The sequence below is a fragment of the Terrapene carolina genome, unplaced genomic scaffold (genome assembly GCF_002925995.2).
Source record: "Terrapene carolina triunguis isolate 2854851 unplaced genomic scaffold, T_m_triunguis-2.0 Scaffold53, whole genome shotgun sequence".
In the NCBI taxonomy this organism is placed as follows: Eukaryota; Metazoa; Chordata; order Testudines; family Emydidae; genus Terrapene; species Terrapene triunguis.
Window position 1 is genome coordinate 13,651,838 of NW_020664404.1, and position 13,575 is coordinate 13,665,412.

The 13,575-nt window shown below is 39.2% G+C and overlaps 1 protein-coding gene across 1 annotated transcript in view; it reads left to right on the forward strand.

Annotated features, from left to right (window-relative positions):
- The window catches only part of LOC113407722 (disintegrin and metalloproteinase domain-containing protein 2-like), a 37,478-nt gene extending 32,378 nt beyond the window's left edge, over window positions 1-5,100 (forward strand). Inside the window, exons 14-17 of the mRNA XM_026657466.2 lie at window positions 143-153; window positions 681-864; window positions 3,903-3,983; window positions 4,978-5,100. Coding sequence (XP_026513251.2) covers window positions 143-153; window positions 681-864; window positions 3,903-3,983; window positions 4,978-5,100 — 399 coding nt within the window. The remainder of the gene's footprint in view (window positions 1-142; window positions 154-680; window positions 865-3,902; window positions 3,984-4,977) is intronic.
- The last annotated feature ends 8,475 nt before the right edge of the window (window positions 5,101-13,575 follow it).

The window sequence follows — 13,575 nt, forward strand, 5'->3', positions numbered from 1 at the left end:
TAGACCTTGATACTGTAGCATGGAATGCAAGTATTAGCAGAAGCTGTGCTTGGATCCAAGTAAGGTTATTGACTAGGCGTATTGCTCCACACTGGACAGAATAGACCTTAATGCCTTGCACACCTGCTTCCTCTTCCACCAGAAGAGCACATGGTACATAAAGATTGAGGTGTGGGCCGTGAATGAACATAACTGAAAAAAACCATGACCTTAAGTTTAATCCTTGCATGTCCATGAAGCACAAAACTATTGGGGCAGGGATGGTGTCCCTAGCCTCTGATTGTCAGAAGCTGGGAATGGGCGACAGGGGATGGATCACTTGATGATTCCCTGTTCTGTTCATTCCCTCTGGGGCATCTGGCATTGACCACTGTCAGAAGACAGGCTACTGGGTTAGATGGACCTTTGGTCTGACCTAGTATAGCCATTCTGATGTTCTTATATGTGCCCCACTGTGGCCTCATTCCCATTTGCAGGCAAGAGTAATCTGGTGGATTTGCATCAGTTCGCTCCTTATTTCAAAGATCAGTCTTCTGCCTTCTTTGCCCTGCTCATGACCTTTATATCGCTCTAATATGTGCAATACCCTATTTGTTTTCTACAGTTTCATTTTTCTAATGTATTGCTCAATCAGCTGTCACATGTATCATTTTATTTTCCTCTGCTATTGAATTTTATAGGGATGTCACATGTGGAAAGTTAGTTTGTACATATCCAAGTCGCATTCCATTCACTAAAGAAAAAGCTGCTATCATTTATGCTCAAGTGCGCGAGCATGTATGTATATCTTTAGATTATATGAAGCCACCCACAGAGAATGACCCTCTACTGGTTAAAGAAGGCACAAAGTGTGGGCCTGGTAAAGTAAGGAAATATTTTATAAGCATCTAAAATGTCAGTATGTATGTGGACTTTGTAAACTTGATTAAGTTGTAGAAATATTTACCTTTTGGCAACATAGCTCAAGGTTATTCATTACTGATGTTTTATTTACTTACTCATTTAACTCCAGAGGAAAATTTTCAGTCTAGAGTGATGATGGATGATTATTGTAGACCTTTAGAATGATAGACGTCATCTAGTCCAACCCCCTGCTCAAAGCAGGACCAATCCCCAGCTAAATCATCCCAGCCAGGACTTTGTCAAGCCTGACCTTAAAAACCTCTAAGGAAGGAGATTCCACCACCTCCCTAGGTAACCCATTCCAGTGTTAGCCACATGACTAATCCCTGTGCCTTGTTTTAATTCACTATAATGTATTTTAAACTGTGTTAGAGAATTACTTTATTACTACTTAATCATCATTATTATTTGTTTTACAGTAGGGCCTAGAGGTCCTAGTCCCATTGTAGTTGGTGCTATACAAACATATATAAAAAAGACAGTCCCTTCCACAAATTGCTTACAGTCTCAGTAATTGTCATTAGGGGGCTGCAAAATAGTGTTACCCTAGTTAAGTGTACAACCATGATCATGTTCTAAGTCTGATTTTGGATTCCTCCACCAATATATAAAATAAAATCAAGGTTGAAATGTGCTGTTTTAGGGGAGAAGATAATTTAAAAACAAATATTTACTAAAATAATAAGCAGTGGTACAAGTGGAGAATCCTGGCCAACACAGGCACTGAAAGAGGCCTGATTTAAGAAGGAGTTCAAGTACAAAGTGACTGAGCTGCTAATAAAAATATGCAATCTCTCTTTAAAAAAAAAAAAAAGAAAGAAAGAAACTCACCAACTAAATCAGAGGATCGGAGAGTAGCAAATGTTGCTTTTAAATGAGTCTAGGTGTGATCCAGGGAATTAGAGACCTGTAAACTTTACGTCTGTACCTGGTAAATTGGCTGAAATTATAATTAAAGATGGAATAGTAAAATATCTGGAAGATCATGAAATGATAGACACTAACATTGTTTCTGCAAAGGAAAATCATGTCTGACCAACCTATTAGAATTCTTTGAATATGTCAGTAAAGTAGTGGATAAAGGAGAACTAGCTGACATAATTTATTTAGACTTTGAAAAGGCCTTTGACAAAGTCCTTCCCAAGAAGCTACTTAAAGAGAATAAGTAGTCAGGGGGGTTGAGGCAAAGTGTTGTCAAAAATCACTCCTAGTGTAGAAACAGCTTATAACAGCAAAAGTCTGCTTTTTCAGGCGTAGCTTATTCCAACCCTCCTGAGCGAAATAGACTTTACTGGCAAAAGTAAACTGGCACAGTTTTGCTAGTACAGATACTGCATCTACAGTAGGATGGTGCAGGTATGTCAGTCACAAACCAAACCCCATCACTCTCCTGAACAGAGCTATGTTGAAAAAAACGTGTAGTGTAAACCTGGCCTAAAAGACAGGAAGCAAAGAACAGTTTTAATCATAGCAAAAGATTAACAGTGGGATGCCTCATAGTTCTGTATTAGATCTAGTTTTGTTTAATATATTTACTAATGATATGGGTGAGCAATGAAGTAGCAAATTTGCATGTGACACAAAGTGATTTATGGTAGTCAGGACCAGAGAAGACTGTGAGGAACTTCAGAAAGACTTAACCAAGCTGTGTAAGTGGGCAACACAATGGCAAATAAAGTTCAATGTTGGCAAATGCAAAGTAAAACATATTGGTGGAAAATATGTATTTCTGATACACTCTGCATGGTTCTACATTAACTGTGTCAACTCAGGAAGGGACCTGAGCATCACTGTGGATAATTTATTGAAGACCTCTGCTTAATGTGCAGCTGTGGTCAAAAAACTGAACACGATGTTAGGATGCATAAAGAATGGGATGGAAAATAATATGGAAAATATTATAATGCTATTATATGCACTGATGGTAAACCTTTATTTAGAATATTGTGGGAAGTATTGGTCACCCTAGCTCATAAAGGATATTACAGAATTAGAGGGAATTCAGAGAAGAGTGACGAGAGTGATTAGAGGCGTGAAAAACTGTCATATGAAAAGAGATAGAAAAGATTAGGATTGTTTACTTTAGAAAGGAAATTAATAAGAGGGGACATGATAAAAGAGTAGAAAACATTGAATGGTCTAGAGAAGGTAGAAATTGAACACAGCCCAGAACAAAGAGTGATGCTAATCCATGCCACCCAGGGGGAGGCTCAGAGTTGGAATTCCTGAAGCTCCCGAATGCACATGGGAGCTGCCTGCTACTGTACCCCGTTATGGGGTGTAGCATATTCTTCCACACCTTTGCCCTGTGCATTAGTCTCTCTCCACAGATCAGTGCAGAGGGCCCTGCTCTCTTTCCCTTTTGGGGTGGATTGTACCCCGGGGTTGCAAGGAGGAGGCAGTCCCCGGACTCTTTGACTCCCTTCCCCAACTTGGCATTGCCGGTAACTGCAGTTGTGTGTGGCCCATACTGGAGCTGCACAACAGAATGAAAAAAGCACCTTGCTTTTCTTCCTCCCACATCTCATGCACCCCTCGAAGGGTAAGGCACAAAGTGGCCCTTAGCAATGGACTCAGCAGCCAATGGAATATAAACTATACCAGAGGAGGAAAAGAACACCAGCAGTTACAGTAGTACTCAACTTAAGAAAACATATGTATTGACAAATCAAAGTGCTTTTGCGTTGTTTTTAAAAGTATAAACATACATGCTATTTGTAGATGTGGTTATTAACAGTATCTTTTCTTTCATTGCAGTTTTTCTTGAGCATCCCTTCTTAATCTGCCACTCCTATAGAATACAGGCAGCAACAATGAAATTGTCTTCATTCTGCATTGCCAGTTACCCTTTGGCAAGCATTAGAGTATTTCCATAAAGCTGTAATATGGCCTTTCCATTCTAGACTTCTTTTCAGAGCATGCAGCCAGAATACTGAATGCTAAGATTGTCGGACTCATTTGAATTGGAATTTTATGCTATGGGTTTGTTTGTTGTTTAGGTTTGTATAAACCGCACATGCCAGTTTTATGCAGTCCTGGGATATGATTGTAATCCACAAGTAAAATGCAACGGTCATGGAGTAAGTAACAATAATATTACTATTTTGGTGTTACTGCTTCTATTAATATTGTTCAGGAAGTTCTTTCTTTATGAAACCCCATTTTGAAGTGTCTATGGATTGGCTGTAAAAGCCCTTTTGGGCTTACACTTGGGGTCCAAAATCACAATACCACTGTCAGTTATTTATGGGAATAATTGAGTAAAATAATTTACACCATTTTTCTTTCTTAGAACCAGTAACAAAATTAGAATGTGAGAAAGAGATTGTTATGCACAATATAATTATGAAATGATTAATTGCTTGGGCAGATTAGTAAAAGAAAAAAAATCAAATAAGGGTCAAGATCTGTATCTTTGAACAGGACCAAATTAGTGTAGATTTATAAAAAATGTAACATGACTGTAGACAGTGGGAGGAACCATGCTGGTGTAGTGGATTGAGGACAGGAGGGAAAACTAGCAAGTCCCTGAGTTCTAATTTCAGTTTTGCCATTACCTTGGTGTTGACCTTGGGCAAGTCAGTCCACCTCTCTGGTCCAAGGAACAGTACAGTATAGCATACTTGCCTCAAAGGGCTTTATGCTTTATATTTATACAGCTTTTTGAGGAGGTTAGATGCTGTCTTATTTTCAGCTCATTGTCTGGTGTATTTTCTGAAGTGTCAGACTGTTCAGTAAAATTTGGGCCTCACCCTATCCCACTAAAGTCAATGCAAAATTCATATTGATATCAGTGGGAGCAGGATTAGTCCTTGGTCTAGCTAGAACAAGGAGGTTGACAAGAAAAGTGTAATTTCAGAGCACTAGTCTTCAACCTGTGATTCGTGGACCCCTGGGAGTCCGCACACTATGTCTAAGATTTCCAGGGGGCTCTGCGCCTCCATTTGAAATTTTTTAGGGGTCCACAAATGACAAAAGGTTGAAAACCACTGTCTTAGAAGGTACCCAACAGTACTCATCTCTGAGGAAAACTCACTAAATGAGTAATTTTGCTATATTCCCCTGTGTTTTCAGGTATGCAACAATAAGAAACATTGTCATTGTAATCCTGGCTGGAATCCTCCGGATTGCAGAACGAAAGGCTCTCCAGTAGGGGGAAGTATTGACAGTGGGCTTCGATTTTTGGACTCTGGTTAGTAATCCAAGCAAATCTGGTAAATCAAATGCCCTTCATCTCACTGACCTGAATTCAGAGACTCTTCTCTAAATGAAAAAGAGTGGGGATATGATACTTTGGTGATGGGCATCTTAGATAAACATACCATCGTAATATCCAGAAAATCACACCACCAGTGATGGGGTAGCTAAGAGGAAAACCTGTAAACTGACATTCTATATTTTTGCGAAAAAAGAATGTTTGTAATACAGGAAATGAGGAATTTGCTATATTTTTTTGTGCTATGTGGTTACTAAATATTATTATATACTACTGAAGTTGCTGGGATTTTTTTTAATGTATTGAATTTTTGAGGTTCACAGAGTATCCAGATATGTTTTGTTAGTTTTTTAATAAATACAAATACATAAATAATACTACTAGACTTCATTTGCTTAATGACATAGCATCAGATTCTAGTCTCAGTTACTTCTGATTTACACAGACACAGTTGAGGGCAGAGTCTGGCCTATACTTATTAATAGGTACTACCATAATACAAATAAATAATAAGAATAGTGTCTGTGTTAAGAAAATGCTAAAGTATTATATTATCTTATAAACAGATATACAGCCTCTGTTGACAGATAGATGGCACACCGGGCTAATACATCAGGCTCGGAATCATCTCTCTCTCAACACACTGCTAGTTTCTCCAATTCAACCATATAGTACAAATGCTTTTGAGATCTGGAAAGATATCTGTCATTTGAGGATAAGACTGCATGGAAAAGCTTTCATAATCCCTGCCTGCACTCTGTCCACTTTAGTTAGCACAATCAGTGTCTCTCTTTCTTCATTGTTAAAATTGATCCCTAAATATTTAAACTACAAAATACAAATATTCACTTTGTTTTGAAAAGTTAACTTTAAAACATAATCCATGACTTTGATTTCAAAACTGTTAAGTCTAAAGAAAGTAAAAAAAATACTTTAGAGAATACAATTGTGTGGAATTAAAACTTGCGACCAAAACTGAAACAGTTTGTGCATCAGAAGCTGGTAAAAAAATTCCAGTGTTAGTGAGGAGGGTCTGTGATATCCAAGCTTTACTGAGTAATCCCCCATTTTACAGATTTTCTTTCTATTTTTTTTTGTTAAGCATTGTTAATGGGCTCAGCCCTGTACCAGGTACATGAATAAAGATAATCTCTACACTAGAGAGCTTTCAGTCTAGAAGGAGAAATTGGTGCTTCTGTGAATCTAAAACTTTTACCGAAGATGATTATTGAATTCTGCCTAAACCGCAATATTATTATAATGTCAGTATTTTTTCTAAACCATATAGTCTCAAATGAGGAGTCAAAATTTCACAAGCTCAATGTTAAAGTTGACCTGCAAAGGTTAAAAAAAAATGCTTGTGTCCTTTATTCTGCTTTATGATGTATACAGAAGGTCTGGAATTGTATGTTAGTGTATGGTGGGTCTTTGATTGATTTGGATTTTTTCCTTTCAATGTATGCCAAAAATTCAGATCTTACCAGCCTTGTTTTTCCTAGAAGTCTCTATTGATGACCAAATAACTAGTAAATATGATTGGCTGATTACACTGGTCTACAATTTTTGAGACGTCGTCTGCTTCAGAGATAAAATGTGCTATTTATTATGTATTTTGATGTGCTGAATTCAAATATGACAATTAAAACAACTGATTGGCTACTGTTTCTAAGATATTTAAGTTTTTACATTTTATGTAAAAATATGTATGTATATTGTGTAGATAGTAGAGTTTTAATCATAAATTGTAAACCTAGGTCTTTTCATGTGTTTATGGTTGCTTTACATGATAATATTTCACCTGTCCTGTTTATGTAACACTTTAAAAATCAGCAAAAGGGTTATATAAATAAAATTTATTATGAATCAAAAGGCAAAAAACTATTATATACATAGTTTAGTCCTATTCAGTGTCTACTCGGCGCTTCTTGGCTTGTCTCTTGTATTCATTAAATGGAGCATCTCTTGTCACTGTCCAGCAATAGTCTGTAAGCATTGATGGGCTCCATTTGCCCTGATAGCGTTTCTCCATTGTTGCAATGTCCTGGTGAAATCGCTCGCCGTGCTCGTCGCTCACTGCTCCGCAGTTCGGTGGAAAAAAATCTAGATGAGAGTGCAAAAAATGTATCTTTAGTGACATGTTGCAACCAAGGCTTTTGTATGCCTCGAGGAGGTTTTCCACCAACGACCTGTAGTTGTCTGCCTTGTTGTGTCCGAGAAAATGTATTGCCACTAATTGGAAGGCTTTCCATGCCGTCTTTTCCTTACCACGCAGTCCATGGTCAAATGCATCATCTCGAAGAAGTTCACGAATCTGAGGACCAACAAAGACACCTTCCTTTATCTTAGCTTCACTTAACCTTGGAAATTTTCCACGGAGGTACTTGAAAGCTGCTTGTGTTTTGTCAATGGCCTTGACAAAGTTCTTCATCAGACCCAGCTTGATGTGTAAGGGTGGTAACAAAATCTTCCTTGATTCAACAAGTGGTGGATGCTGAACACTTTTCCTCCCAGGCTCCAATGACTGTCGGAGTGGCCAATCTTTCCTGATGTAGTGGGAATCTCTTGCACGACTATCCCATTCGCAGAGAAAACAGCAGTACTTTGTGTATCCAGTCTGCAGACCAAGCAAGAGAGCAACAACCTTCAAATCGCCACAAAGCTGCCACTGATGTTGGTCATAGTTTATGCACCTCAAAAGTTGTTTCATGTTGTCATAGGTTTCTTTCATATGGACTGCATGACCAACTGGAATTGATGGCAAAACATTGCCATTATGCAGTAAAACAGCTTTAAGACTCGTCTTCGATGAATCAATGAACAGTCTCCACTCATCTGGATCGTGAACGATGTTGAGGGCTGCCATCACACCGTCGATGTTGTTGCAGGCTACAAGATCACCTTCCATGAAGAAGAATGGGACAAGATCCTTTTGACGGTCACGGAACATGGAAACCCTAACGTCACCTGCCAGGAGATTCCACTGCTGTAGTCTGGAGCCCAACAGCTCTGCCTTACTCTTGGGTAGTTCCAAATCCCTGACAAGGTCATTCAGTTCACCTTGTGTTATGAGGTGTGGTTCAGAGGAGGAGGATGGGAGAAAATGTGGGTCCTGTGACATTGATGGTTCAGGACCAGAAGTTTCATCCTCTTCCTCTTCCTCGTCTGACTCAAGTGAGAGTGATTCTGGTGCATCGGGAACCGGCAGTCCTTCTCCGTGGGGTACTGGGCGTATAGCTGATGGAATGTTTGGATAATGCACAGTCCACTTTTTCTTCTTTGACACACCTTTCCCAACTGGAGGCACCATGCAGAAGTAACAATTGTGGGTATGATCTGTTGGCTCTCTCCAAATCATTGGCACAGCAAAAGGCATAGATTTCCTTTTCCTGTTCAACCACTGGCGAAGATTTGTTGCACAAGTGTTGCAGCATATGTGTGGGGCCCACATCTTGTCCTGATCTCCAATTTTGCAGCCAAAATAAAGGTGATAGGCTTTCTTAACCATAGTGGTTATACTGCACTTTTGTGATGCAAAAGTCACTTCACCACAAACATAGCAGAAGTTATCTGCACTGTTCACACAAGTACGAGGCATCTCTGATCACTTTGGCTAAACAGAAATGTGTCCCTTTGCAAAATCAAACACTGACAAATAAGAGAGCACGACACTGTATGATTTCTAGGGCTGATATAGGGCAATTTGTTCAGCAGAGTGATATAAGCTTCGTTATGATTGCATCATCCATGACTTCTAGGAATAACATGATGCAATTCATATCATGTATGACGCAATACCAGCTTCAGATTGCATCGTTCATTGTTTTGCCTACAAAGCAAGTACTGTCCAAACCCAGTCATAGATTTATTCATAGATCCAGTCAAAGATGTATTTTAGTCATTTCTGGTTTAAATGGAGATCCCTTCCCTTTATAACTCACTTATCCTCCGCCATTCCGAAGTCAAGGGTCGTATATACTGACCCAATAGCATACCTTGAAAAGTAGAGCCAATCAACAATTTTAAGCATCATTTTCGTTCTCAGTGACCCAGAATTAGTAAAGTTTGACTACATTTATTTCAGAAGCATTTTGGCTGTAGAGCAGTGTTAGAAGTGATTTTATTCAAACTATTTAAAACTTTACTTCAAACACCTAACAAACATTCACAAGAAAAGCTCTTTTGTTAGTTATTCAGCATCCTCCTGAGCTCCCAAATCCACTACTCTGGGTCCTTCCAGCAAAAACAAGGGAGAGGGACAGAAGACTATATTCCTGATATATCTAAGATTAAAAAAAAGCAAGGGAAACATATTTCAGGCCTTTTGAAAGATGAGCTACTTTCTTGAGTTGGGAGCTACGTCAGATGCCCCTTTAGGGAGAGCAGTATTACAATTTCCAGTCAGTTGATCCTCCACCATATCCTTTTAATTGGGTAGTAACTGTCAGAGGCGTAGCGAGTGCCCTCCGTACCCTCCGACCGGAGGGGGCCCTGCAAGGAAGGGGGCCCCTAAAAGTGGCAAAATAAATACTGCATTCCAGTTTCTGCATTGTAAGGGGCCCCGCCCGGACATATGTTCGGAGGGGGCCACCGTTCGGAGGGGACCACATTCTTTGTTGCTACGGCCCTGGTAACTGCATATTAATCTTCCAAGAGCAAGGATGTGCCTATGCAATTTCATGAACAAGAAAGGAAGGTTACTGGAGTTCCTCTGCTCATCCACACTCATGCACCCTACTTCGTTGGAGTTTTCAATCAGGCTTACAACTGTGTGACTGGAACTAAGGGACGAGTGAGTCTGTCACCTTTCAGTAACCTCAGTTCTGAATGCTAGGTCCTGAGGGTGACTCTACGTGGTCCCAATAATTTTACTGCTCTAAATGTTTATGCCACAGATTGTGTATGTTGAGGCAATATACTCAGAGAACTTCATTCCAGTAAGTAACTCTCATTTATTATTAAGCCATGACTATAAATGAGATTCAGGAAATGAGTAAACTTGTACACAAAGTTATCACAATTTCCATTTTTAACCAAATGGAAACAATATTTTATTCTAGAAAGGACTGTATGCTTTTATAATCTCAGATAACTTTCTCTCTCTTTCCCCTTATAAACGACACAGAATGCTGGGAGTTGAGCAGCTTGGATTTGTGAAATCTGTTGTGTGTTTTCCTTTCTAGATATGATCTTAGAAAGAGCTTCCCAAAACACTTTGAAGAATTGGCTGCTGCTAAGTTTCTGTCTCTTTCTGCCTGTCCTTGTTGGTTCTATCATCATGATTGTAAAATGGAATGATTTGAGTAGATTCTGCTCAAAGGAGGAGGACTCACAAGCCGATGAGTAAATAATTTTGTTCACCTAATTAACTAATTCCAAGCCTTCATTTACAGATCTGGGATCTCTCTAGGCAGTGGTGGAGGTGATGAGTTCATGAGCAAGATCATATGAATATGAGATGGTTGAATGGACAGTCAGTGGTGTGCATTGGGAACTGTATGCTTTTAAACTTCTGAGACGATTTCGTGAGCATACACAAATGGAGCTAGGCAATAATGGACATACTATGCTAAATACGCTGTTGTAGAAAGGACAGTAACAGAAAAAACTGATTTCAGAAAGTCAGGCCTGTAGCTGTATAAAAGGAGTTAAAGAAAATTGGCTTGAATTCAGTAATACTTGGGAAAATCACAATGGAAAAGGGAAAAATTAAATATTTAAGATACATACAACTGTGGCTTCATATGCCAGTGAAAACTAAAAAACTTGAAAGGCAACCAAAATCCACCAGTCTAAGTGGAAATGTGAATAGCAATGTGGGGGACCAACTAAGGGCATTTAAATTGTATGAAGAAAGAGAGATCTGCAAATTAGTTTTAGAAACTAAGCTAAATATGAGTCAACAGTATGATGCTGTTGCAAAAAAAGCAAACATGATTCTGGGATGTATTAACAGGTGTGTTGTGAGCAAGACACGAGAAGTCATTCTTCCGCTCTACTCTGCTCTGGTTAGGCCTCAGCTGGAGTATTGTGTCCAGTTCTGGGCACCGCATTTCAAGAAAGATGTGGAGAAATTGGAAAGGGTCCAGAGAAGAGCAACAAGAATGATTAAAGGTCTTGAGAACATGACCTATGAAGGAAGGCTGAAAGAATTGGGTTTGTTTAGTTTGGAAAAGAGAAGACTGAGAGGGGACATGATAGCAGTTTTCAGGTATCTAAAAGGGTGTCATGAGGAGGAGGGAGAAAACTTGTTCACCTTAGCCTCTAAGGATAGAACAAGAAGCAATGGGCTTAAACTGCAGCGAGGGAGGTCTAGGTTGGACATTAGGAAAAAGTTCCTAACTGTCAGGGAGGTTAAACACTGGAATAAATTGCCTAGGGAGGTTGTGGAATCTCCATCTCTGGAGATATTTAAGAGTAGGTTAGATAAATGTCTATCAGGGATGGTCTAGACAGTATTTGGTCCTGCCATGCGGGCAGGGGACTGGACTCGATGACCTCTCGAGGTCCCTTCCAGTCCTAGAATCTATGAATCTATGAAAGATGGAGCCAAACTGTGACTCAATCTACTAGCTTGGGCCCTTATGCCTGTGTCTCTGTCTCCAGTCCCATGTAAATAGGCTTGGAAGGATTAGATTTTCGTTGGTGTCAGTAAATGTCAGTTTCACCGAACACACACCAAACAACAGCAACAAAAATTTCCATCAATGATAATCAAAATTTGCCCATAGGCAAAGTAAGGAAAATGATTGAGAACTTATTAGACTGTGATTTAAAGGTATTTAATTTGGCTATTTTGACATGTGATGTTGACAATTTGTTTTAATGGTCAGAAAGTTTTAACTTGTTGAATCTCAATGTCTACTGTCATTAAATAATTATTGCCTGACCTCCACCATAACTTTCTACAACTGTGAAAATGTAAATGAATACAGATTGAAAAAAAATTCTTAAAACTCATAATATTGCACAACTCTGAACATTTAAATAGGTAAAAGTAAACATTGATATTATCCATCAGAGTTATAAAAAAATAAAAATGTAATTCTGCCAAGGCTACATGTAAGTCATGGGCACAGGGATTTGCACTAGCGGAACCTGATGCAGGACAGGGGCCAAAATCAGTATATGGCATTTTCATAATAAGTTTTTTTTTTTTTTTTTACAGAAATTGCACTTTGAAAGTCTTCCTGTCCTGCAGGAAAATAATGTATTTTATAGGAACTCTGTATTCGTCAGTAGAATTCACCTTAGATAGCAAGAAATTCTCTTCTGAATTGCTGGAATTTTGAAGAGACAGAACTGAATATGCTCTGTAGTTTCGAGACTACGTGAAGCGTTTAATTCGTTTTAAATAATCTTCTCTCTCATTTTTTAAAAATCTAAATCTAGATCAGAAGACTTGAGCCTGTCAGACAATCGAAGGTAAGTTTCAAATATGTAGCACACACTCTCACACTTTACCATTTCCATTTTATTTATTACTTGTATTACAAAAGTACTCCAAGGCCCCAATCAGGGTTGGATCCTATTGTGTTGGGCACAATTCAGGAAAGAGGATAAAACACAGATTCTCTGAGAAAGCTGGTCAGAAGTGGTGTAGTTTCAATACATACCGGTTTATTCTTCAGAATACTGTCTACTCATTATGCAGTAGGTTTTTCTAAACGTCTGTTCTGGAATATCCATAATTATATTTGTATTGGTGAAAAATATAAACCTCATAATGTTATGTTGTGCTTGAATATTTTTACAAATAATCAGTGGCATGCAGTGTATTAGATCAAGTGCATTTTGTTAAAGTTATTTGTGCTCCTAATGCTGAACTATACACATTAAGGAAATGCATAAGCATAACAAACAAACATAAATCCCCTTTTGAAGAGTCTGGCCTGGTTGTTCTATTTATTTGTTGTTGCTATATGCAATGATACGTCTGTTCCCTCCCCCGCTTTTCTGCCACAGTATGTAGGTAATAGCAGAGACCTGAAGACTAAAATGGACCAGGCATAAACCGAAGCTAGGAAGAGAAGGCTGAGATCCTGGTTCTTGGGAAGAAAAAATGAGACTAGATTATAGTTGCGGTGATGTATTTTATAAGCTGTTTTGCTTTTGTGAATAAAATATAGCTTGTCCATAAAGTGCAGTGTAGTTAGTGCCTTCACGTAGCTCCAGATGAGTTCTCCTCCCCACATGCACTGTACAGAGGATGGATGTGTGATAGATTTGCCAACATAATGCGAGAGATGCATGTGTTAGTGCTTGGCATCCCAACACAGACACCCCCGATGCTGCACCACACCTCCCAAAACCCCCACAGTCTCTACCTCCCATACTGCCTCCAACAATCCTCTACACTGCCCCCACCTCCGAACACCCCTCTACACCGCCCCCACCTCCCACACTGCCCTACCTCCCAACACCCTTCCACACTGCTCCCAACATCCCCCACACCTCCC